Source organism: Urocitellus parryii, chromosome 5, assembly GCF_045843805.1.
Source record: "Urocitellus parryii isolate mUroPar1 chromosome 5, mUroPar1.hap1, whole genome shotgun sequence".
NCBI classification, from domain to species: Eukaryota; Metazoa; Chordata; class Mammalia; order Rodentia; family Sciuridae; genus Urocitellus; species Urocitellus parryii.
In genome coordinates, this window is record NC_135535.1 from 5,848,295 (window position 1) to 5,870,735 (window position 22,441).

Consider the following 22,441-nt stretch of genomic DNA (forward strand, 5'->3'; position numbering starts at 1 on the left):
CGCTCCTTGCCGGGACTTTGGAGTGGGGGCCTGAGGCTGCCTGCTGGTGTGAAGGAAGTGGCCTTTCTTCCTCTCCTCATTCTGTACAGAAGACACTCATCCATGCTGGTCCACCATCCTTTGTCATTGTGACTTCTTGTCACCAGCTCACTGGTGTATGTCTCGCCACACCTCTCCCAGTTCAGGATCAACTCAAACAGTGGCCAAAGCCCTGGGGATCCACATGTGTCAGACACTGTCCCCATCTCCAGGAGCTTGTGCTTCAGCACCAGGGTACCACCATGTGTGCCCCAAAGGAAGGGACTTCCTTCTGCCCAGGTGTAGCCCCAGAGGAGGCCCATCCTTCCTCTCTGCTTCTGGTTCTTTGCCATGGGACAGCAAAAAAAAAAAAAAAAGCATGACTGTGTCACCAAGTCAGGACAAATGGGGCAACCTCAGGAGTCCAGCCAAGGTCCCTCTCCTTTAACTGCAGAGAAACCACCTGCCACCTGGCCACTTGCAGAACAGAAAATGCTACCTCTGGCCTCCTCAGTCCTCCTCCTTGAGTAATCTGAATTTGCTCATGAGAAAGGACCCGAACAGAATGCAGGCAGCCTTCAGCCAAGTACGCTTCAGTCAGAGGACAGGCTGAACTTCCCTCAGCGCTGGACCTTGAGCCAGGAAGGACTGGGACTGGCTGGTATCTAATTCAGTAATCCATCTGGGACAAGAGCCCCAAGGGCATAGTGTGCTCGGAGAGCATCTCTTGAAAGGCCGACTTGGTTGGAAAAGTCAGGGACAAGGCAGGGGATGGAGGGTCAACAAGTGTGTGACGGTCCTGCGGCCTCCTGGGAATGGACTGCCTAGCCATTCCAGGCTTGGGTTCCTCTGTGGTTCATGAGGCAGGGCTATTTAGCTGAGACCTATGCCCTAACCCTTTGAAGTCACTTTCAGTTCAGGAAATTCTGGTTCTCAAGTTAGGATGGGGTTGGGACCTGACTTAGCAGCCTCTCTGGACCCAGGAGCCAGGATGGGAGGCTGCTGCAGGCCTCTGCACCAAACTCTTATCCCTCCAGAGACAGCCATTTTCTCCTTCCGCTCCTTGTATTCCCAGACCTGTACTTCCATGTACAAGCTGAAGGTCTGGTCCTTGGGGGTCTTGAGATGCTCAGATGCCTACGTAGAGGGAACAAGGGAACAGGAGCCATTTGGGGGTACAACCCATCTCTGGGAGCCCAGAGCTTGGGAAGGACCATCAACACTGTTCTTGCTGCCTTCTCTTTATCTCTACCCAGACCCATGCTGAAACGGCCTCTTTTCAGTTCCATGAAGGCATATACTGTCCAGCCCAGGTCTGCCAGGATCTATGTAATCTGGCAGCCCTGAGCCCTTGGCTCCTCGGGTCTCCTCCTGGTCAGAGACACACTGTTTCAGAGCTAGGATGCGGGGCCTGCAGGAGGCGGCTCACCCTGGGATGAGGAGATACCCTCCTGCAGAGAAGGATCAGGTGCTTGTGCTCTGAGCCCTGTTAGGTTCCTGAAGCTTTTCAAGCTCCTTGAAACTTCATGCTGCAAGTTAGGTCAAGAGGAAGCTGCCCATTCGAGCTTCTGTTTGCTAAGGACAGTGTCTGAGATGCTGGGAAGCCATTCTTTTTATATCCTTACCTACTGTGGAGACTGCATGCACTGAAGGCTGAGGATCACCACCTCTCAGGACACGAGTGCCCAGGTGCTCCAGGGTAGTCTCCAGGAATGGAGAAGCACCAGTGAAGTGTAACTGAAGAAGTCCATTCTGAAAGGTTTGGGTCCCTCCTCAGGGAGCTACCACCAGTGACTTCCCTCTGTCAGCAGCCATGCTAATGGGCCTTCCTAACAGAATGTGATTAATTCAAACTCAGTTTGGGATTGGGGGCTGTTGTGCCCATAGTTGGTCTGAGATCTAGTGTATTTGGTCTTCAAGATGGTTTGCCGAGTACGTTAGCGTCTGTCTGGGAGACACACTGTATCAACTTGGTATGTGTGCACCCAAAGAACACACATTTCCACACCGGCTCCCTGTGGGGCAGGGCAGGGCCAGGAGGGCCCCACAGAGATCTTGACTCCCCTTGTTCTCCTCTAGCACTCTCTCTCACCCTGGAAACTCATAATGTGGTTTCTTTTAAATAAACTTGAATTGGCCATTTCTCCTAGCCCAGGCTGGCTCTATTTTGTTCAGCCCCTTGTACGCGAGCCAGCTGGCTGACGGACATCAGGTCCCCTGGGTCACAGGCATTGCCAGCTTTTGACTCTGTTTAGGTCACTTTCAGCATCACACCTCAGGTGGCAATAACTGCCAAGATCTACCTGTCTAGACATTCCTAGGCCCAGGGGTTGGAAGGCTATGAGGGGGAAGAGCTCCAGCTGACTGGCCAGGGACCCAGAGCAGGTGACATCCTTGAGAACATCCCTCTACATGCTCCAAAACATGCAGAAGACAGACAACTCTGCAAGAACTAAGGAAATGAGTGTCACCTCAAATCACAGCTACCACCTCTGCCCTCAGCTTTGGAGAATGTCCTAGTGTCCACAGACATTTGCCCCATTGAAGTAGTCGGAGAGGATGGGACAGCAGCCACCCCACTCTCCAACCACCACCATCCGGCACAGCAGCTGTGCACCTCTGTTCCCAGCCGAGAGGGCCAGAGTCCACACCCATTCAATTCTAGGGACAACGTTGGGTGTGAGACCCTGGAGGGCACAGGGCAGGGAAGCACATCTGCTGCCTGTGAGCCCGGCAAGCCCAGTTCGGGCCCTCGCGTTCCTCCCCCACCCCAGAAGCAACACCAACGCCCACAGACTAACCCTTCTGTTGTTCTGTTTATACACGCGTGTGTACACTTTGGGCCTAACTAGTAACCTGTAACTATGGAAACGGAGGCTGCCAGCATAGCTGCGAGGACACGGACACAGGCCCCATGTGTGGCTGCCACCAGAAGTACGCCCTCCACTCAGACGGTCGGACGTGCATCGGTAAGTTGACACCGCATACCCGCCTCGCTCCACCTGCCCGCAGGGTAAGGCCGCCTACAGTCCCCATCTCCCAGAAGGAAGCCGAGGGAAGCAAGAGAAAGCAGGGGTCCCCAAGTGTCAGCTTTTGTGGACGCTTACCCTAGGTCCCATAGACCCCTGGGTCCAAATCCCCAGCAACACCTGGTACAGGGCAGGTGGTCTGCGGGGAGGAGGAGCGTGTGTTCCTCAAGAGGGCTTCATCGGCACCTCGGCACCAGGGTTTCCCTGAGATGGAAAACCCGTGTCCAGATCTGTTTAGTCTCGTGGCCACCATTAGTTCCACGAGTGCCCAGAGCAGTCTGGAAAGCCCAGAGGTGTCCTCAGAACACAGCTGGTGGCGGGTGGATGGTGTGCATCCTTGTGGGGCCTGGGGTATGGCTGCTTTGAACTGCTTCTCATTCCAAGCTGACGGGGCTCTCGCAGTACTTCCTCCCCACCTGAAGTCCCTCCTCAGTGACACCCCACCCATCACCTCACTGCCACAGGAGTCCTGATCTGAGTCTCGGCCACTTGCTTCCTCCAGGCCCATATTTCCAAGGGGAAGCTTGAATATTTGTGATTGTTTCATGCCATGATCACTAGCAGTTTTTCCTCCTACTCAAAAGTAACAGCAGATTTTTTTTAACTGAGAAGAAGAGGCATTTCAGAGCTGCGCCCAGAGTTCTCCCTCCTCTCTGTCTGCAGCGCTGGCGCACTAGCACGAGTCAGTGACCATGGTTGTTATTGTTTTTAAAAGGCCCTGTCTCTGATTGCGGTCTCTGGGAAGTGTTTCTGGAGGGATTTTCGAGTGACAGAAAGGGGGGTTGTTTAGCAAGATAAGCACACAAGGCCTGGGGTTGCTGTAGCACTCTGTCCCCTGTGGCTGCTCCCTCGTGTCTTGGAGAGCTGGGTGCTGGCCGGGCAAGGACACCAGGCTGTCACCTCCCAGCCCAGGGCTGTGGTCATGGGTGCTGCTGCCTGCAGTGGTTCTCCCTCTGTGTGGTCTCTCCTCTCAGACAGCCGTTGTTATTTCATTTTATCTCATCCCTCCTGCTTCTCTGGTGATGGTCCCTGATTGCCTGTCTTGTCTGACAACTGACGTTTGTTAATTATTTTCAGAGCCAAAAGCCAAAACCAAACCAACCAAACAATCAAAAAACAAAAAAAATTAAAAGCCAAACCGGGTCTCAGACCAGTGTCTCTATTGCAGCCTGATCCCGTCTAGAACTCCTGTCCTCTGGCCTTTCTCCCTCACTGTCCCCCAGGCTCTCCTGGGCTGCTGCCTCCCTCCTGTCTTGTCTGCTCCTGGTCTCCTGGGGTTTGTGCATCCAGTGGGGCCACAGGCCACTGGACCAGCGCAAACAGCTGCCCGACCAGATGCACTCCCAGCCCGTCTAACCCCTCTTGTCTGTGTCCTCCTGATTCATTCCGACTCATTTTTTAAAAATGTTCTAACGCCTGCTGCACGTGGCGGTCCCTGCTTGGATCTCTTTCTGAAGTAACTTTCCAGGTCCTCGCCTCCCTCCCGACATTAGACATTTCTGACTCAGCTTTGCCACAATGGCTTCCTTCCTTCCAGGATGAGAAACCTCTGTCTTTGCTCATGTCACCAGCTCCCCCTGGGGACAGTGTCTTCACACATTCCAGACTGAGCAAGGGAACCAGCTAACCTCTACCCCTACAAGAAGCCTCCTGCACAGCTTTGCACCCGGAGGCTGCCCGGCTGCCCCAGGCTGTTCCTTCTCCCACTCCTACAACAGCTGCCCCCTCCTGCAGCCTCCTGCTGAGCCTTGAATGCCCAGCCCTCATCCTCTAGACAAGCAGGCAACCAGCGCTGCCCAAAGCAACCCCGGGGTCCTGCGTCTGCTCGGCAGGACCCACTGTTCTGTGTGTGCGCTTGTGTTTCTCCATATGTTTTGGTCTTAATTTTGCATGAGTGACACTTTCATGTCCTTGTGACAGGGCATCTGCTGTCCCAGGCACATCCATCACCGGACCTCGCGGCCCTGTCCCTTTGTCCTGTGCCTTGTCCTGTGCCTGCCTCTCCAGCCTGAGCTATGGGGGTCTGTAACCACTTGTCTCCGTGAGCACTGCGGTGCTGGTGTCTGCACTGTGGCCTCTGCAGAGCACCCTCCTGCTCTGGCCTCAGCCGCCTCTCCTATGTTGTTGCACATGGGACTGTGTCCATCTGTCCTGGGTCGTGTCACAGTCACACCCTCTTCTGCACGCCCCACCCTTGCTGCCTCTCTGCTCTGCCTGAGCACACCTACCCTGGAGGTCCTGGGATGGGCCCCTTGGCAAGGACAGTGCGCTGGCCGCATGCTGTGTTGGCTTCGTGTGCGCCATGCTGAGAGGCTGGCTGTCTTGGGCCGCAGGACGTGGGCTCTCATTAACCTCTGGCTCCGTGTTTGTCCCTTACTTGTGTTTTAGAGAAGGATGAGGCTGCAATTGAGCGCTCTCAGTTCAATGCCACGTCAGTAGCTGATGTGGACAAGCGGGTGAAACGGCGGCTACTCATGGGTAACACTTTTCTTCCACTTCCTTTGTCATGCTTGCCCTTGTGTGTGCTCGTGCAGGTGAGCGTGTATATGTGCATGTGGGGTGAGTGCGCTGGTGCGTGAGGGTGAGCGTGTGTGTATGTGCGCATGTGTGTGTGGGTGGACCCCTGCGTGGAATGGTGTGTGCCCCTGTGTGCACAGTCACATGTGTTGTGTGTGAGTGTGGGGGGCTCCGCTGCAGATGGGAACTCATTTTTTTCCTTTTTAAAGTTTTTACCTTCCATCAAACGCACTTGTTTCTTTGTTTGTGTGTTCGTAGCACAGAACCCAGCGCCATGTCTAATGGGCTGAGCATGTCGGGAGATGTTTGCCGTAAGCCTCCTCCCGAGTGTAGACCCCCACGTGTGCATAAGCCCGGCTGGCACAGCGCACGGGACTCAGAAGCCAAGGAGGCCTTGGTGGGGAGGGGCCCGCAGCCCAGGCCTTCTCCAGCTCCTCTCCTGGGAGGGAAGTCACCATCCAGTCCTCTCGTCCTCAGGGGAGTCACCTAGTTCTCAGGGTGCCCTGGGAGGCCTGCTGGCTAGTGTGAGGAAAAAAAGAAGGAAGAGGAAAGAATGGCCGCCCTTGGACCGAGCACGGGATGCAGGACAGAAAGCGGCACCCGCCGCCACTCACGCCTGGACCCAGCAGCTGCTTCGGCAGTCGGGGTCGCCAGTCTGAGGGCTTCAGCCATTGCCTGGGGCCTCCTGGGTACAGCTGCAGACTCTGGGGGTACAGCCTTTCTGGTGATGCTCTGATGGCTGACACCAGCCCTGGGAGCCATGGACTTAAGGATGTAGTCCCCATTTCTCAGAGGAAGAAACAGGTTCCTGGGGTCCCCAGGCTTGTCCAAGGTCGCACACTACCCAACACAGCCCAGAGGCCATGGGTCCTCTCAGTGTTGGGATTGCTGGAGGTCAGAGCTGAGGGTCCCTGAAAGGTCACCTAGTTTTGTGTTCCTTATATGAACCTCCAAGGGGCCCAGGCATCTCAAGAGGAAATAGGAGGGAGGTCTGGGACACAGGAGGGACATAGCCCTGTGCTGGCCAGAAGGCTGGAGGCCTGCAGGCTGTGCTCAGTGAGCACCAAACACCTGCACTGGGAGGGCAGGTGTCACCCTCCTCCTCAGATGCACGCTCCAAGACCAAAGAGGTCTGAGCACTCATCCTGGGCATATGGACTGATAGGACAGGCCCAGGCTGGAAGCCGTCCTCCACAGAGTCTCTGGAGGGACCATCTCTTGGGCATGGGTGTGGCCTTGGAGGCTTGTCCAGGCAGTCATGACCACAGCCTCCAGGAGGTGAGAGTCAGCATGTTGGACCCCTAGAATGGTGACAGAGGTGGGTGCCAGCAGCCCCAGGGATCAGTGTTGTGAGGCCACACTCAGGACTCAGGACTCAGGACCCAGACTTTCACCCCACTTCCTAAGTGCTACAGGTACTCCTGTTGAGGCCTGAGCCCCACAGAAAGCCTCTAAAGCCCTCCCCCTCCCTACCCCCCCCACACCTCCTGCCACCCCCCCCACACACACACACACACACACCACTCTTCCCAGGAAGGAGCTAGATGGCAGAAGAGGCCAAGCTGAGCTGGTGCTGCAGGGGTGGTGGGCAGGGTGATGGGACAGGGCCTCTGCACTTGCCTTCTGTGATTAGAAGCCATGGACAGCCACCCCAGCCAGATCCTGAGGGGCCAGGGAGGCGAGGAACCCAGCCACCTCTCTTTGGGCTTGGTAGGCAGAGAAGGGGAGCAAATCAAAGGGTGTGGGCCAGGATCAGGGTGAGGACCACAGTGGAGTCAACCTTCCCCACATTCCCACCTCTCCCATCATTGAAACCTGCCATTCACCCCCCCAAAAGCCTGTCCTGACTCTCAGAAGAGGCCTCTCTCTCCTCTGGTGTCCCTACAGCTCTTGCCATGGGTGGATGGGCCAGTGTCCTAACTCACACTCTCAGAGAAAAGGTCAGTCTTGGGGCCCAAAATCTAAAGCACAGTTGAACCTCCAACTCAAAAGCCCTGTCTTTGAAAGCAGCCTCTGAGGTAAAGATGTAAGATCTTGTTGGACTTTAGGCCCTAACTGTTAGACCCCAGGGAGGTGTTGCTGTTCCCAGGCTGTATTAATAGAGACAAGGTATGGAGAATAGGAGAGGTGAATACCCCCCACATTCTGCCTTATGCCAGTCAGCACATACCTGGGTATCAGGTTCAGAGCCAGGTCCTGCAAGGAGAGTGTCTAGACAGTGAAGGGAATCGGAATTGGGTGAGACTCGCTTATTAATGCTACTAGAGTTTTTGATCTCTGAAGAAGCACCAGCACCTTATCCTGGGAGATCCTTGGGTTTGTGGGGCTAGGGCCGGGAGAGAGTAGGACAGGCAGAGGGGGAGGTACCCATCAGCAAATGAAGAAGTCGATACCCCAGGAGATCCATGACCAAGTTAGACCCTGGGCCACCTGGCTCTACGGTCTGTGCCCGTCACCACTGCACTGCCAGCTCCCCACCCGCCACCCAGAACTAGTGAGTGCCTGTGAGACACCAGGACCTGAGTGGTTGGTCTCCTGTGAGCAGGACCTGGTGAGGTCCTGTCCATGCTCCTCCAGAGCAGGGCACCTGCATGGCAGTACACCAGGGCCAAGAGGCCTCACAGGTATCTTCTGTCTGAGAGGCCCCCTGTCTTTTGTGTGGATGGGTTTATCTGCAGAGCAGGTAGGAAAAGACAAAGGGAAAGGGCTGCTTCCCTCTGGAGTGAGCAGGTGCTGGGAGCTCCTGCCCACCTCTGGGGTACCTATGCATCTTGCCATGCTCCATGGTGACCACATAGCTGGAGCAGACTTGTCCTGCCGGCCCAGGTGAAACCTCTCTCCATGAGTGTCCATGGCCACATGCTCCCTCTGGACAATGAGCCATCAGAGGCCCCTAGCTCTTCCCTGTGGGCTCCCAGATGAAGGGCAGGATTCAGATTTAGACCCTCTGACCAGCTGTTTGACTCAGAATTCTTCCAGAATGCTTTGTGGCCCGACTTGCAGAGGTCATTTCCTATAGATACACGCAAGTCATTTAATGAGCTGTCTGGCCTCTTAGCCTGGCCCAGAACTGGAGAGGAGCAAACAGCAGAGGGTGTGAAACACCAGCTAAACCCAGCACTCTCCCATCGTTGGGCCTCTGTGCTTCTGCGTGGAACCTGCCTGCTTTTCCTTTACCAAAGCCCAAGCTGTGACATTTTGACAAAGGTACGAAGTCTAGAGACCAGAAGTGACAAGATACTAAAGCCTGCAGCAGGTCCTGCTGCTTTGCTGGGCTCAGAGCTTCTGGTAGTGCCGGGCAGAAGAGGCAGTCTCTGGTGGAGACCACACAGCAGAGGGCCCTGTGCCCCCAGGTCAGTGGCTCCAGCCCTGCCTCTGGCACAGTGGGGTGCTGGCCCCAGTGGGGGAGGGAGTGCTCCAGCAGTGTCCTGTCCCTCTAGGGTGCACAGAGCCCCAAGCAGGACTGGTGGTGCTCCATCTGCCTGTCAATCCCAAGCTTTGAATCAAGTTCTTTCCAGAAGCTTAGGATGGGTGTGTGTGTGTGTGTTTCTGGTGGTTGCTATTAACACACTGCCACCATCTCAGAGCAGCAGCATTGTCGTAGGATGCAGGTCAGAAATTTGACACAGAGCTCCTGGGTCAAGGTCAGGTGTCTGCAGGTCCAGGTTCCCTCTGGAAACCTAGGAACAGTCCCTCATCTTGCCTTCTCCCATTTCTGGAGGATGCTGTGTTGGGTAGCTCACTGCCCCTTGCATCTTGAGAGCCAACCGCCCTGAGACTGACCCTCCTATGTTGTCACAGCCCTCTCCCTCCTTTCCTCTCCTCTCTCTCCCTGTCATGGTTAAGGACCCTCGTGATCCTGGGGGTCCTCTCCAGATGATCCAGGTTTTCTCCTGTCCCAAGCCGTTAACTCAATCATATCTACAAAGCTCTTTTTGCCATGTGGGGTCACAGGCTCTGGTTTCAAATAGGGACATTTTAGGGGCCTTTATTTGGCCTAAGACGGATGGTTCAACTTGGGCTGGGAAGAACTCCACTAAGATGGAGCCCACGCCCTCTTTACTGGCCTTGCCTGTCCCTCCTCCAAAACCATTCCCAAGCGTATGGGATGTGCTGGCCAAAGTGGGCTAACCTGCCGCTTCGGGGGACCCCTCACCCTTGTGTTGGTGCCCTCCGTTCTCAGCAGCCTAGGTGTGTCTTTGGCCCACCCCTCTGCCCAGCCCTCCAGCCTCACCTGTGCCACTGCCTCCTCCTGCAGTTGGCCCAAGTCTTCCCAGGCAGCTGTCCCCACTGTACAGATGAAGAACTGAACCCTGAGAAGGGAGGCCACACAGTCGGTAAGCAGCACCCTGGGCCACAGCTGGGCTCATGGACTTCCAGGGCCCCGGGTCAGGAGCAGAGTAGGTCTGAGGGACGCAGTTCTGCAGGTTCAGTAGCCTTGACAGCCATCCCGGCTCCACTGTCACCTCCTGAAGGGAGCAACAACAGAGCCTACAGCCAGTCCTTCCTACCATTTCCTGATGCCTGTGAGAATAGCACACCTGATAGACGGGTCAGTGATCCAAAGTGACTGTCAGACCTGGCTTGGAGCCTCAAGCACTCCCCAGATCCCACTGAGGGCTGGGGCTAAAGTGTTTTGTAGATGAGAAGGACAGTGAGGCTAGAAAGCGGGGTGGGAGTTCCCCTCCTCTACTCCCAGAGCTAGCACTGCCTGGCGCCCTGCACCTCTGCCTGGCGCCCTGCACCTCTGCCTGGCCTGTGGGGGCCCACACTTCCCTCCCTCTTCTCAGCAATGGCTTGGAGTGGTGCTCAGTGATGGTTACAGAGGTCACAGCAAGTGTGGACAGTGCCTGGTCTGCAGGGCCTTGGGTTCTATAGGGACAAGGACCACCAAAGCCTTACCTGTCCATCCCAAGGGCCCCCTTCACTAAGCCTCCCCATTGCTGGACAGACCAGGGACCAACCCCAGAACCCCTGATTCCCTTGACCAGCAGACTTGTGTGAGCCTAGAGCACACATACAGCACTTTGGCCTTGGAGCCGACTGCCCAGGTTCCTGTTCTTCCCACCAGGGAGGCTGTGCTTTCCGGGGCAAATTTCTTAACTTCCCTCTAAGCCTATTTCCTCATCTATAAATGGGGAGCATGTAGCACATACTTCCTAGAGCTGGCATGAGAATGGAATGAGCTGACAATAAGAAGTGCCCAAAGCAAGGCCTGGCTCCTAGGCAGCACTCACTGAGTGCCAGCTATTGGCACAGGTGGGGCTAGGCACAAACATGGGAAAGAGAGGCCACCAGGAGCTCATTTTTAGGAGAGTAGGCCACACAGGTCAAGGCTGGGCCACCCCTTGAGCCTTCCCCATCCTTCCCAGACCTGTTTTCCCAGCCCTCTGGCCATCTGTGTGTGTCCAGTCACCACTACCCAAGCCCTTTGGTGTAGGAAGAAGCAACTGGCCTTAGGGCATGTGACTGCTCTGGGGCCCAAGTTCTGCTGGGGGGAACCCTTCCTGCCCAGCTCAGCCCCTGATCCCTGGGGTTCCTCTCCATCAAGTGGGCATGAGCCACACACATAGGCATGTGCTCAAAGGAAGCAGGGGTGAGAGAGGCTAGGCAGGGCCTAGAAGGCAGGACAGGGCACCATAGGGGCTGCTTCATCAAGAGCTCCAAGAAGAGCAGGGAGAAGCGAGGAAGGGACCAGACTCTACTATGTAAGGGCACAGTTACCCTGAGAGATCTGGACACAGTCACACCCCTGCTTCTCTCTACCAGCTGCCTGCTCCCTGCCAGCTCCTCTCCACTGAGGGACCACTCACCTGCGCTTCCTTTTCCCAACCCCACACATCCACTCACCTCCTAGACCCCCTCCCCTACCTGTCCCTCCTGCCTGCACACTTAACTGTCTGAAGCTTCCTGCTGTGTGGCTCACGCTACCCACCCCTCATTGGGTGCCATCTCCAATGCTTCCTCCTGGGAAAAGCTGCCCCATCCTCAGTGGCCTTCCCTTTCCCCCATCTCCACACCCTCCCCTGCCAACTAAGGGCAGATGCCAGGTCTGCACCAGAGAGATGCTCCCTTCAGTGTACAGCAACAGCACAGGCCTTGCCCAGAAGGGGCACAGCAGGGCCGGTTGTCTCTGTGGTGTGAAGATCCCTGGAGGACTTCCCAGGATGGGTGAGCTCTGCTGCTTACACAGCCAGGCTCAGAGAGAAGGGACAGGAGGGTGCCCATATGCACCTGGCAGGGGAAGGCTCAGATCCAAGTGCACCCAGTTTTCCAGGCCATGCGTCCAGCACAAAAGGATCACTTGTTCAGGAGCCCCATCATTGGCCTAATCCCAAATGTGACTGTCTCTGGTCACCTGGGGCCCTTGGCAGGGACTGATAGGGAGGCAGGTCAAAGTGACTCACTTATTGTGGGGTTAAGTGGGTGGACAAAGTTCCCAGCAGGGTTTATTAGTGAAAAGAGGAGTGGTCAGGGCACTGGGTGGCCCCAGAGAGGACTGAAGCATGAAGGGATGTGATCTACCCCAGGCTACCCTGTGATGTGGATAGGATTTCTGGGACCTGAGTCTTAATGCTTTTGGAGACCAAGCCTGGTTGGAAGGGAGCCTCTGCTGCCTAGCCGACCTTTACAGCAGCTGATGGTAGAGCCGAGTCCCATAGATACAGGTGATTCTGACCTACCTATCCCAAGGGGGACTGGGAACACTTGACCTTCACACTGTCCTGGGCTTCAGGCCTCTAGTGTCCCAACATCCAGGCCCACTTCTCACTGCCCAGCCTCTGTTCTGTCTCCCAGCTCCACTGGTGATAACATGGTAGCTAGAGCCATCTTTCTTTCTTAGGCCTAAACCTGAATGTGTCCAGCCCTGCATTAACCTCCTTCCTGGGTTCCTTGGCCTCTCAGACTTTTGTCTAAGTGTCTTCAATGCCCTCTGCCACCTGAGTATCCCACCTCCATTCCCGATTCCTGGTGTGTTGGCTGCTCAAGTCCCGGCGCCAGCACTGCAGCATTCAGGTGGGCTCTGTATGTACCTTCCACTGTAGCCATAGACGGAAGGTGCCAAGGAGCACCACAACCCATCACCTGCCATCTGAGGAGGAGCCCTGTGTAGAAACAGGAAACTGGCCAGGTCTCTTCCACCCTTCCACCTGCCTGGGCAGGGTAGCCTGTTCTTGGCACTGCCGCCAGCCCTGCCTGCTTCACCTTCCCACCCCACCACCCAGCTTCTCTCTAGCTAGATTCAGCAGGCCAGGGTGGACAGTCACCTGTTGGCAGGAAGCCAACAGTTCAGAATTTCCTGAGGCAAGACCACTTGGGCTGACCCAGGGAAGCTGACAGTTTATTTGCTTGCCCAGGCCACATCTTGGTTCTGAGGACTGAGCAGGGACACCTGTAATTGGACCAAAACTCCAAGCAGCTGCTCCTCTTTCTGGTTTTTCCTCACCCAGGTTCTGGAGTGAGACCTGGGTTCGGTTCTGGCTTCCAGGTCATCAGATAGGTCAGTGACCCAGGGCCAGCTCACATCCCTGAGCTTCAGTTTCTCATTCGCACAAAGTGGCTTGTAGCCCCAGAGAATCTTAGAGGAGCCACTTGGTGAGCAGGTACCTGGTCGCATGTTGCACTGAGCAGGTACCTGGTCACAGCCATTCTCTTTGTCATCTTCCCTGGCCATTTTCACTTTGTTGGGGCACCTGGTGTGCCCATGAGGAATCAAACCTGGCCAGAGTCTGGGTGGTGAGCTAAGAGGCCAGGCCTGCCTGGCCTTGCTCAGGTCACACTGGGGGCTGACGGGAAACCTGGAGAACCAGCAGGATTAACAAGCGCCTTCCAGAAGCCAGCCAGCCAGGTGTCAGTAATCATGACCCTCCAGGAGGCCCCCAACACCATGGGGCCACGGGGTAGAGGCTATGCTGCTGCTGAAGGCCCACCTGGCAGTACAGAGGTTTGTGCTTAGCACCTCCCTCTGCCCAGGAGTCATTTAATCTGTCCTCAGCCAAATCCCCAGGGCAGCCATTAGAAACCAGGGCCAAGCCTCACCGTCTACTGAGCAGCTTCTGGGCTAATGCCAGCTGCACAGTCCACACCACACCCCTCTGGGGCAGCTAGGTGTGGCCCTGTCTCCCTGCAGGTTGCACAGGGTCTGGCGCAGGCATGCTCATTGAGCATTCACTGCTGTGATGGGGAACTCTAGACAGAGGGGTCTGACGACCCCAGAACTCCCAGGTAGCACATGGCAGGAAGGGTAGCCCAGTATGATGTGCAGCTGGGCCTCTCCCCAGCTCTTCCTCTAAGCCTTCTGTGGAATAGGCACAGTGATCCCATCTGCCTGTCTCCTAAGGGCCAACTCAAGGGAGAGGCTGCTTTTGAGCCTGTGTCTGCCCTTCAGAGTGAAAGTAGGACGCAGAGTGCAGGAAGAGGCCTGCTGCCAGTGGCTACTCCTGCCATGTGCTGTTGTCCTTCAGTGGACAGGGCATTTGAGAGCCCTTAAACCAAATGAGGACACCTGTCCTGAGGTCTGCCTGCCTGGCTCCTGGGTGAGTCACTACTCCTGGCACCTCCCACACTCGGGCCTCCTCCACCCCTTGGCAGGTCCAGGTGGTTTCTGCTTTCTGAGCACTGGCATTGAGGGGATGGCTTTCTGCACTCACAGCATGTCCCTGAAGTCCCTAGGGGACAGTTCCACTGACAGAAATATACCTCACAGAGAACTCCCCTGAGCAGGTGGCGCTTGGGGAGGTAGCACTTTCCATTCATGCAGCAGTTTCCTTGACTGTATGCTCTCCAGGCAGGGTGACCCTTGTGCCCAATGTCCTAGGCACAAGCATTTTGTGCAATGACAGTATTAATGAGCAGGAACTCTGGAAGCCCCATGAGGATTGACAGAAGACAGGGGGACTTGATGCCTGCCTTGGGTTAGGCTTGGCAGGAGCTGGGGAAGGTGGTACCAGAGAGTGGGGCTCCCCTGCTGAGAGGAGGCAGGGCTGCAGGCAGCCCCACCTGGGCCAGGACAGAGGGCTAGGATGCCTGAATTGAGAGCCAGCACGGACCCGTTGGCCAGCACGCCAAGGCATGCTGTCGCTTTCTGGAGCACTTGGTTGAGGGACTTGATGGGGGCCTCATGGTCCCCTCTCTAGGCCTTGGGTTTTCTAAGACTTGTCAATAGTGCAGAGCCTGCACCTCCCTCAGAGGCTCTGGTCTGGTGTGACACACATGGGCCCAGTGCTCTACATCTGCCCTGTTCCTTGAAAGCCTGACCCTCATAGGGGAGTGGCCCATGCTAGGACCAGCTAAAGCAGCTGCAAGGCATTGGCCATTGGCTTTCTGACCTCTGACCCTCTCCCTTCAGCTGGTTGCTGGCCCTTCCCTGGCTCCTGCCACTTTGGGATAAAAGGCACTATGGCCCTTAACCAGGGGCCCTGGTCTCCTCTTGCCTGTCACCTCATGGCTCTCTGAACTCCAACCTGTCTTTAGTATCGTGTGACCATCTGTTCTGGGCACAATGAGCAAGGTCTCATGCCACCTCCTGTTGCTCAGCAGGGACTGGATGACATGGGGGGCTTGCTCATCTCCTGAGCACTAGCACCCTGGCCTAACCACATGGCACAAACTACCCACCCCAGCCTCTCCCTGCTGCCTGGAGTGCCCTGCTCCGCCTCCAGCCTGCGAGATCTACTCCTGAGTGCCATCTGCTGAGGTGGGGACTGGGTAAGCCCACCTGGGACTGTTCAGGCCTCAACGTGGAACCAGGCTGGTGACAGTGAGTGCGTGGAGACAGTGAGGGGAAAGGGCCAGTGCAGCTGAGGCAGGAGGCTGCTGCCCTGATGAGGTGGGGTCCCTGTAGGGGAGGGGAAGAGGCGACCTTGGAAGGCTCCGTCCAGATCCAGCATCAGCTGTGCTCAGGACAGAGGTCAGCAGATCCCTCTGCCCACTATGCTCAAGGGGCATCCTGAACCTCGGAGGCAGCCTTAGGTGTGTCCTTAACTCTGCCTTGGTAGCACAGAGGGGGACTCTGAGGCCTTTTCTGGGTTGACAGTGCCACCCCAGGCATCAGAGGCCCAGGATGGGACTCCGGAGAGCATGGGTAGGCCAAAGTCCATCCCTCAGTGCTTTGATGCAGACTATTGTTTCTGGGCCTTGCAAGAACTACATAGTAAATATTGTCATCTCCACCCACACATGGGGACCTATACCTTATCAGGGCTGCAGTCCTGGCCTCAGCAACCTCCCTGTCTCAGCTGCCCTGGTCCCTTCTTAACCCTGCACTCTCACACACACTGTCGCCAGCTCTTTCCATCCCCATCAGGAAACAGATTCCCAAAGCAATGAGACTTGGCCTTGTTCACGCATCCAGATGTTTGTTCAGCTCATATTTGTTCCACTACACTGTGATTAAGACTGTCCTTCAAGGACTCACTGGAGACTGTCCTTCAAAGACTCGCTGAACCTGGGCCGGTGGGGTGCCATCAGGCAGTGTGAATTCCAAGGGCTGTTCCCATGCAGCCTTCTGTCCTCTACTCCTATGTCCTGTCTCTCTGGTAGAGCCCTGACCTACTGCAGGCAGGGATCCAGTGTTGCAAAGCCAGCCCAGCATAGGGCTTCCCTGAGGAAGGTCCAAAGACTGGGGCTTTCAATTCTTCTGCTCTGCTGCCTCACTGGGAGCGGCCCTGGGCTCCTCTGCCAAACCCCAGCTCTCTGGCCTGCTCCAGCTCACTCATCAGCCTGGAGTCCCACAACCCCAGGGCGCATGCTGGATCCTCCCCTGCTCAACCTGGGCAGTCACCAGGGGTCCTTCCCTGGGATGGTCCCCACCTAGCTGAATGCCCTACTAACTCTGTCTTGAAGTTCTAAACAATCGTGGAAAAAGGGGGCCTTCATTGATATTTTGCATTGGGTCCCCCAAATCAGTTAACTAGTCTTGCCTGGACAAGTTACTTCTCTGAGCCTCAGGTCCCCACCTGCAAAAGTGCCCCATGGGTGAGGCCTGCTGAGGTGAGTGGCTGACAAGTGCTTTGTCAGGTGCTCAGGGGTAGGCAGGGCAAGGTTTGCTGTCATCATTGCTCCAGAAGGAGCAGGAAGATCTTTAAGGGGAGCCCTGGCAGCTCTCTTCTAAAGTCGGGGTATAGGAGAGATGGGGCTCACAGAGTCTGAAAGGAAATTCTTCCTTCAGACCCTGGGAGAACTCTCTGAGGCTTAGCTTTGCCCTCTTCTCCTTTGCCCCACTTGCCCGCAGTTCTGGTGACTGGAGGCAAACCTGCAGTGGGGTGTGGCCTCATGAGGCCGTCCTGCAGAACCCTTTTTACCCTCTGGCCCAAGCTCACTCTTAGCCTCTGGGAGGGACAGGAGCTGTGATGTGACCCTGAGAAGGAGGTGGAAGGTCCAGAGACCCAGAGAGATGTCCTGCTGCCATATCCAGCTCACATTTGGGTAGCCTGCAGTTAGATGCCCACTGTAGGAAGGACAGAGCTGTTTTCTGAAGCTCTTAGAGACAGTGGTGATCCAGCACCAGGTTTTGGCAGCCTCTGGTCTTGGGGGACAGAAAGGTAAGGCAGCTTTCCAAAGCCCTCAGAAATGGAAGCTTGGCAGTACCCCAGACTAATGGCCACTGAAGGCAAGGGATCCCCTCAGCAGCACCCAGGAGCCTCTAAGGGAAACCTCCAAGGACAAGATGCTTGGCACCTCCCAGACCAACCTTCCCTAACTGCAGATTTCAGTCCCCCACAAAGGACCTGGGTGGGCTTCAGTCTTGCTCTTTATACATATTGCCTTTGGTAGCAGAACCTCCGTCACCTCAGAACAGCACTGCTAAGGTGGGCGAGGCAGGAACTGCCCCACGCCACCATGTTGTAGCAGAGGCACTAGAGGCCCCAGCACAGGACAACCTGCTCATGGTCCTAGGAAGGCAGAGTGGAGGACAGGCCAGCTGCCAGACTGCTCCCTGCACTCACCTCCCCGCCCAGCACAGGTCTGGTTCAGAAAAGCCCTGGGGAGCATTGAAAGTGAGGCCATGAGCTAGGGGAGGAGCCTGGGAAGCTGTGGAATCTCAGAGGACTGTGGTGGCCTGGTCCCAAATGGCAACAGCAAGAGCAGGGGCTGGATTCCAGAGATGTTAAGGAAACAGCAAGAGTGGGCCCAGGGGTGCCAGCAGGTGAGGGAGTGTTCTGAACAGGGTGGAGCAGGGGCTGCAGGAGGAAGGGGGAGTTGAATGCAGTGGGCAGCAGGTCTAGGCACAGCTGCCTGGGTCCCTGGAGCTGAGGGTGGCTGGAGACAGATTGAAGGCCTGCTGGTGGGTCACTGCCCTCCTGGCACTGTAGAGTGGGACCAAGCTGATACCTCCAGTGCTGTCGCTCACTCTGCACAACCTTGGCCCCACTCCTGGTGGGGGAAGCATTGGGCCCAGGAGCTCTGAAGGCCAGGGCAGGAGACAAGAGGCAGAGTAGGGCCTGGCATGCAGTGACCACCATGATGGGGCACTGGCAGCAAGAGGGATCTGCACCCAAGAGTGGCCCACCAGCCCCCAGATGCTGGGGTACTCAGAGACTCTCACTCAAAGCCTAAAATGTATGCACCAGCCCCTGGCTGGGGCTACTCAGAGAAACTGAAATCACCCAGTGGGGGAGAGAGCCCTGCAATGGGGTCCAGAGAAGTGGTGGACATCCATGCTGGCCCAGCCCCCTCCCAGCCTCAGACTGCCCAGTGGGCAGGTCCCCAAGACCCTCTTGGGTCTGAAGGGTCGAGTTACAAGTGCCACCAAGGGGAAGAACATACCAGCTGTCAGGTATGTCCATTTCCCAAGAACATAATCACCAGGGCCCCACCCACTTCCACCAGCACAGAGAGACTAGGCCTGGCCCAGCCCTCAGTGCCTGCTGCTGACCCCTAATGCCCCCTACCTCAGAGCCTTAACTACCTACACCTGCAAAATGGGCAGGTTCTCAGCCCCCCCTCCATCAAGGGGCCATCACACTTGGAAGGCTGAAAGGGCTCTTCGGGGACACTGGCTCTGCTGTGGGCTGGGAGGCAGGATTTCCTGGTCTGGCTTTAAGCCCAGGAGAGGAAACGCATAATGAGCAGCCACTGCCTGGTGCCTTCAAGACTTGATCTTCACCTCAGCCCTGGGAAGGAGGCTTCCCCAGGTGTGGGCCAGCTGTGGCCCCAAAGGAGTGTCCCCATAGATGGTCCCGTGAGAAGACGAGAGGGCCAGAGCAGGCCTGGTGCCAGTCAGAACTGGCCGTTGGGACCCAGGCCCCGGGCTGCCCCAGGGCAAGGAAGAGCTGCAGCCTTCTCTGTGTGGCTCTGCAGAGGTGCTCCTGGCAGAGGTGCCCTGGGAGCCGGACCTAAAGGCTGAGCAGGGAGGAGGTGTGCAGCCAGGGCCAACGCATAGCAAAGACCCCAGGGAGGTGGGGGGGGGGGTGTTCACAGAAGCTGCCAGGGCCACCAGGGCACTGAGACAGACCAGAAAGAGCTCAGGGCCAAGGAGACACCTTTCAGCAAACTACAGCCAGCCCCGTGATGTCGGTGGGAAGTCACTAACCCCGAGGCAGGAGGGCAGCTCTCATGCTGGTAGCCCCAGCAGCAGGATGCCTACCCTGGAGGCCCTGCAGAATCACATGCTCACCCTCAAGGTGAAGGTCAAAGGACGGGCACCACAAATCTAATTAGCAGCAGGGACTGCTGGCAACCGTACATTCATTCTCAAACTTGTCCCAGAGGAACACACAGCCACTTGCAGAACCAAGGAAGGCAGGCCCCCAGGTGAAGCAAGCTGAGGCAGGCCCCCAGGTGAAGCAAGCTCAGGCTGTGCCCTCCAAGCCCTGTACCACAAGATACGAAACCAGGTGGCAAGGACTGAGGTCTGGGAGAACAGCCCCCTGTGGTGCACTATGGCCTTTCTACAGCCAGTGAGGACCACTCACTGCAAGCTCTGGTAACCCTGTTGTACCCCAGCCACTCCAGTCTCTGAACTTTTCAGACGTGAAAAAAAGCACTAGACAGACTTCAAGTGGACAAAACCCAGACACCTTTGGTGCACTCTGATGAGAACAGTGGTGGGTCAAGCCTCACTAGGCCCGGGCCCCACAGCCAGGGCTGTAGCCATTCCCCACTGGGGTGAATTTGGCTGCCTCCAGCCACCACCTGCTGGACTTGGAGTCTAAGAGCAGGTGGGACAAAGGTTCAAGAACCTGGCCGTGGGCAGTTAAGTACCAGCCAGGCCAATCTCAGACCCCAGATCATGGTCTTCAGCTGTCAGCAGTAACCTCTACCCAGTACTGCTCTCTGTCAGGTTTGATGAGCCTCACAGCGACCCCATGGGAATGGATCCCATTCTCCCATTTTATAGATGAGGAGCCTGAGGCTTAGAGAGGCAGCACAGGTTCCTTAGAGTCCCTTAGCAGGAGTATCAGCCAGAACTTGAACCCAGCTCTCCTATCTCACAGGAGATCTCCCCATGGCTGGGGAAAACTGGTAGCTTTTGCCCAAGGAGACTGAGCATCTCTGTGTCTTTCCCTCCCCAGAGACATGTGCAGTCAATAACGGAGGCTGTGACCGGACATGCAAGGACACAGCCACTGGCGTGCGGTGCAGCTGCCCGGTTGGATTCACACTGCAGCCAGACGGGAAGACATGCAAAGGTCAGCACAGGGAGTATGCTGGTGTGTCCCCACCTGGCCTCTGAGCCCCATGTGGCCACAGAATAGGGGCACTCGGCAGTCACTCACCTTGCTGTTTGGGAAGGTCAGGAGAAGGGAGGGTCCCAGCAGGGGCCAGAGAACACAGGTGTATGGCACTTCCATAGATTCCTGGATCAGAAGTGCCTTTACTCTGGAACTCCCTGGGGGCAGAGGTGCTGGCCCAGATGCTGACCTGTAGTGGGGGTGGTTCTCAGAACAGATGGGGACAGCCCAGCTCTGGGCTGTTTGGGAAGTGTGTGTGTCATTATGTGTCACTGTAGGAAATTTGTAAGGGGATTTGTGTGAGTTCTGTGCTTCACTGAAGGAAGAAGGATGCAGAGGAACTTTGTCATAGAAAAGGAACAGGTAGCTGAAGATGGAGGAAAGGGCCGGGGGGCGCAGTGAGGGAAGGGGAGCTGCAGCTTCTACGGAGAGAGGCTGGGCTCCAGGACCAGCCTGTGTGGGGACCAGCCTCCCACAGCAGGGCCAGGCCAGGCAAAGGCCGGGGGGCCATTACAAAAGCCCAGGCCTGACTGGCAAAGCCGCACACAGAAGGGGGCAGCAGCCGGACCGCCCTCAGGCGCCTACCCCAGCCCTGACCAAGGAGGGCCTCGAAGGGAGCAGGATCTGGAGAGTGTGGCCAGCGAATGTTTAAGACAATTTAAAACTGACTGAGGTGGGCTATTTTTAAGTCTGACAAAGTAGCTTCTTCCTTCCTTGCCCCCTTGCTAGGAAGAGCTGCTAATTGTGACAGCAGAGGCAGATCTGCCAGCTGTTGATGTGAAGTGAAGCCCTCTGTAGCCGCCGCTTGGCCTGTCAGTAGCCCTGATGTGTTCCTGGCAGGGTTGTGGGCAGACAGGTGACATCTGAGTCCTCGCCATGTGGACTCAATGCCAGGAGTGAGTGGCAAGGGAGCCAGAGGTCCGCGCAGATCTGGGCGTCCTCGAGGCCCAGTAATGTCACCTGTCCAGAGATCCAGGGCCTGGAGAGGCAGAACCAGTCCTCACTGCCTCGCCGGGAGGTGGAGGCTGAACTGGGAAAGGGGGCCCTGCAGGGCTGAAGTCCTGAGAGCAAGGCTGCTGGAAGGAGAGCTGGAGCCAGCTCACCACTGGGGACCAGTGAGGGCCTGGGAGTCCTGTGGCCCCAGAGGGAGCAGCCGGGAGAGGCACTCCTGCTGCTGCTCCCCACCCCTCTCTGGGGTAGCCCAAGGGGGCTGGTGACATCTCCAGCTGTGAGTCCTGGGCAGACCCCAGTCAGTACTGGGTGGGCTTTTATTTTGAAATGGTCCCTGCCACCACCTGGCCAGCAATCTCTGGGCAGCATCTGGAAAAGCAGGGAGGAAACTGCTGCCATCCCCTGGCTCAGGACAACATTTTTGCTTGGGCCGGATGGTGGCAGAGATGGGAAACTGGGTTGAGACTTCCCCACTGATACTAGGAATGGAGGGGCACGGGCTGGCACAGACCTGTAGAGCGAGAACAGCTCAACTCAAGGAGGGAAGCCTGAGAAACCAGATGCCGCTCCAGACCCCAGGGTTGGTGACCTTGGGTTCTCAGGCTCTTGCTGGAGAGATGCAGGCAGGGCTGGGGACTTGGCTGGGGCAAGCCCAGCAGGGGATTCCCAGTGAACCCAAGACCTTGGCCTCTGGGGTTTTGGGTTTCACTCCTCAATTCAGGGTGCACACCCTGATCTTGGCTCGGGTCCAGGGAAGAATATCAAAGGAGTGATTTCAAAGTTTCAGTGTTTTCTGGAAGCAAAAAAGTCATTGTCAAGCAAGATAGATCACTGGAGCGGAGATAACAGAGGGCACGGAAAATCCAGAGCTGAGAGCCCAGGCAGGCGGGGTTCACCAGGGCTGGTGGGGATCCCCAGGGTAGGCGGCAGGGGTGGGAAAGTGGGATGCAGGTTTTAGAGGATCAAGAGGACTTGCCCCCAAGCCCAGGCTTTATTTCAAGGGGGTGGCCTGGGCTGGGTTCAGTCTCAGTTTGGAGCTGGGTCCCCCTGTGCTGTTGGGGGGGCGGCCTCCTGATGCTGGACTCTCCCCAGAGGATAGAGTTCTGAGCTGCAGCCGCTTTCCCTCAGGGAGACCCCTCCTCCACACACCTTCAAGAACAATCTAGGAGAATCCCCACCCACTGCTGCTTCCCTGTGCCCTGGGCCAGACAGGCCACCTGCTGGGACTTTTATCTGTGTGGGAGCAGAGGT

The 22,441-nt window shown here is 56.6% G+C and overlaps 1 protein-coding gene across 1 annotated transcript in view; it reads left to right on the top strand.

Moving 5' to 3' along the window:
* Scube1 (signal peptide, CUB domain and EGF like domain containing 1) overlaps positions 1-22,441 on the top strand; it is a 123,696-nt gene that overhangs the window by 69,652 nt on the left and 31,603 nt on the right. Inside the window, exons 6-7 of the mRNA XM_026394316.2 lie at positions 2,871-2,987; positions 20,081-20,197. Of these exons, the coding sequence (XP_026250101.1) occupies positions 2,871-2,987; positions 20,081-20,197 (234 nt within the window). The remainder of the gene's footprint in view (positions 1-2,870; positions 2,988-20,080; positions 20,198-22,441) is intronic.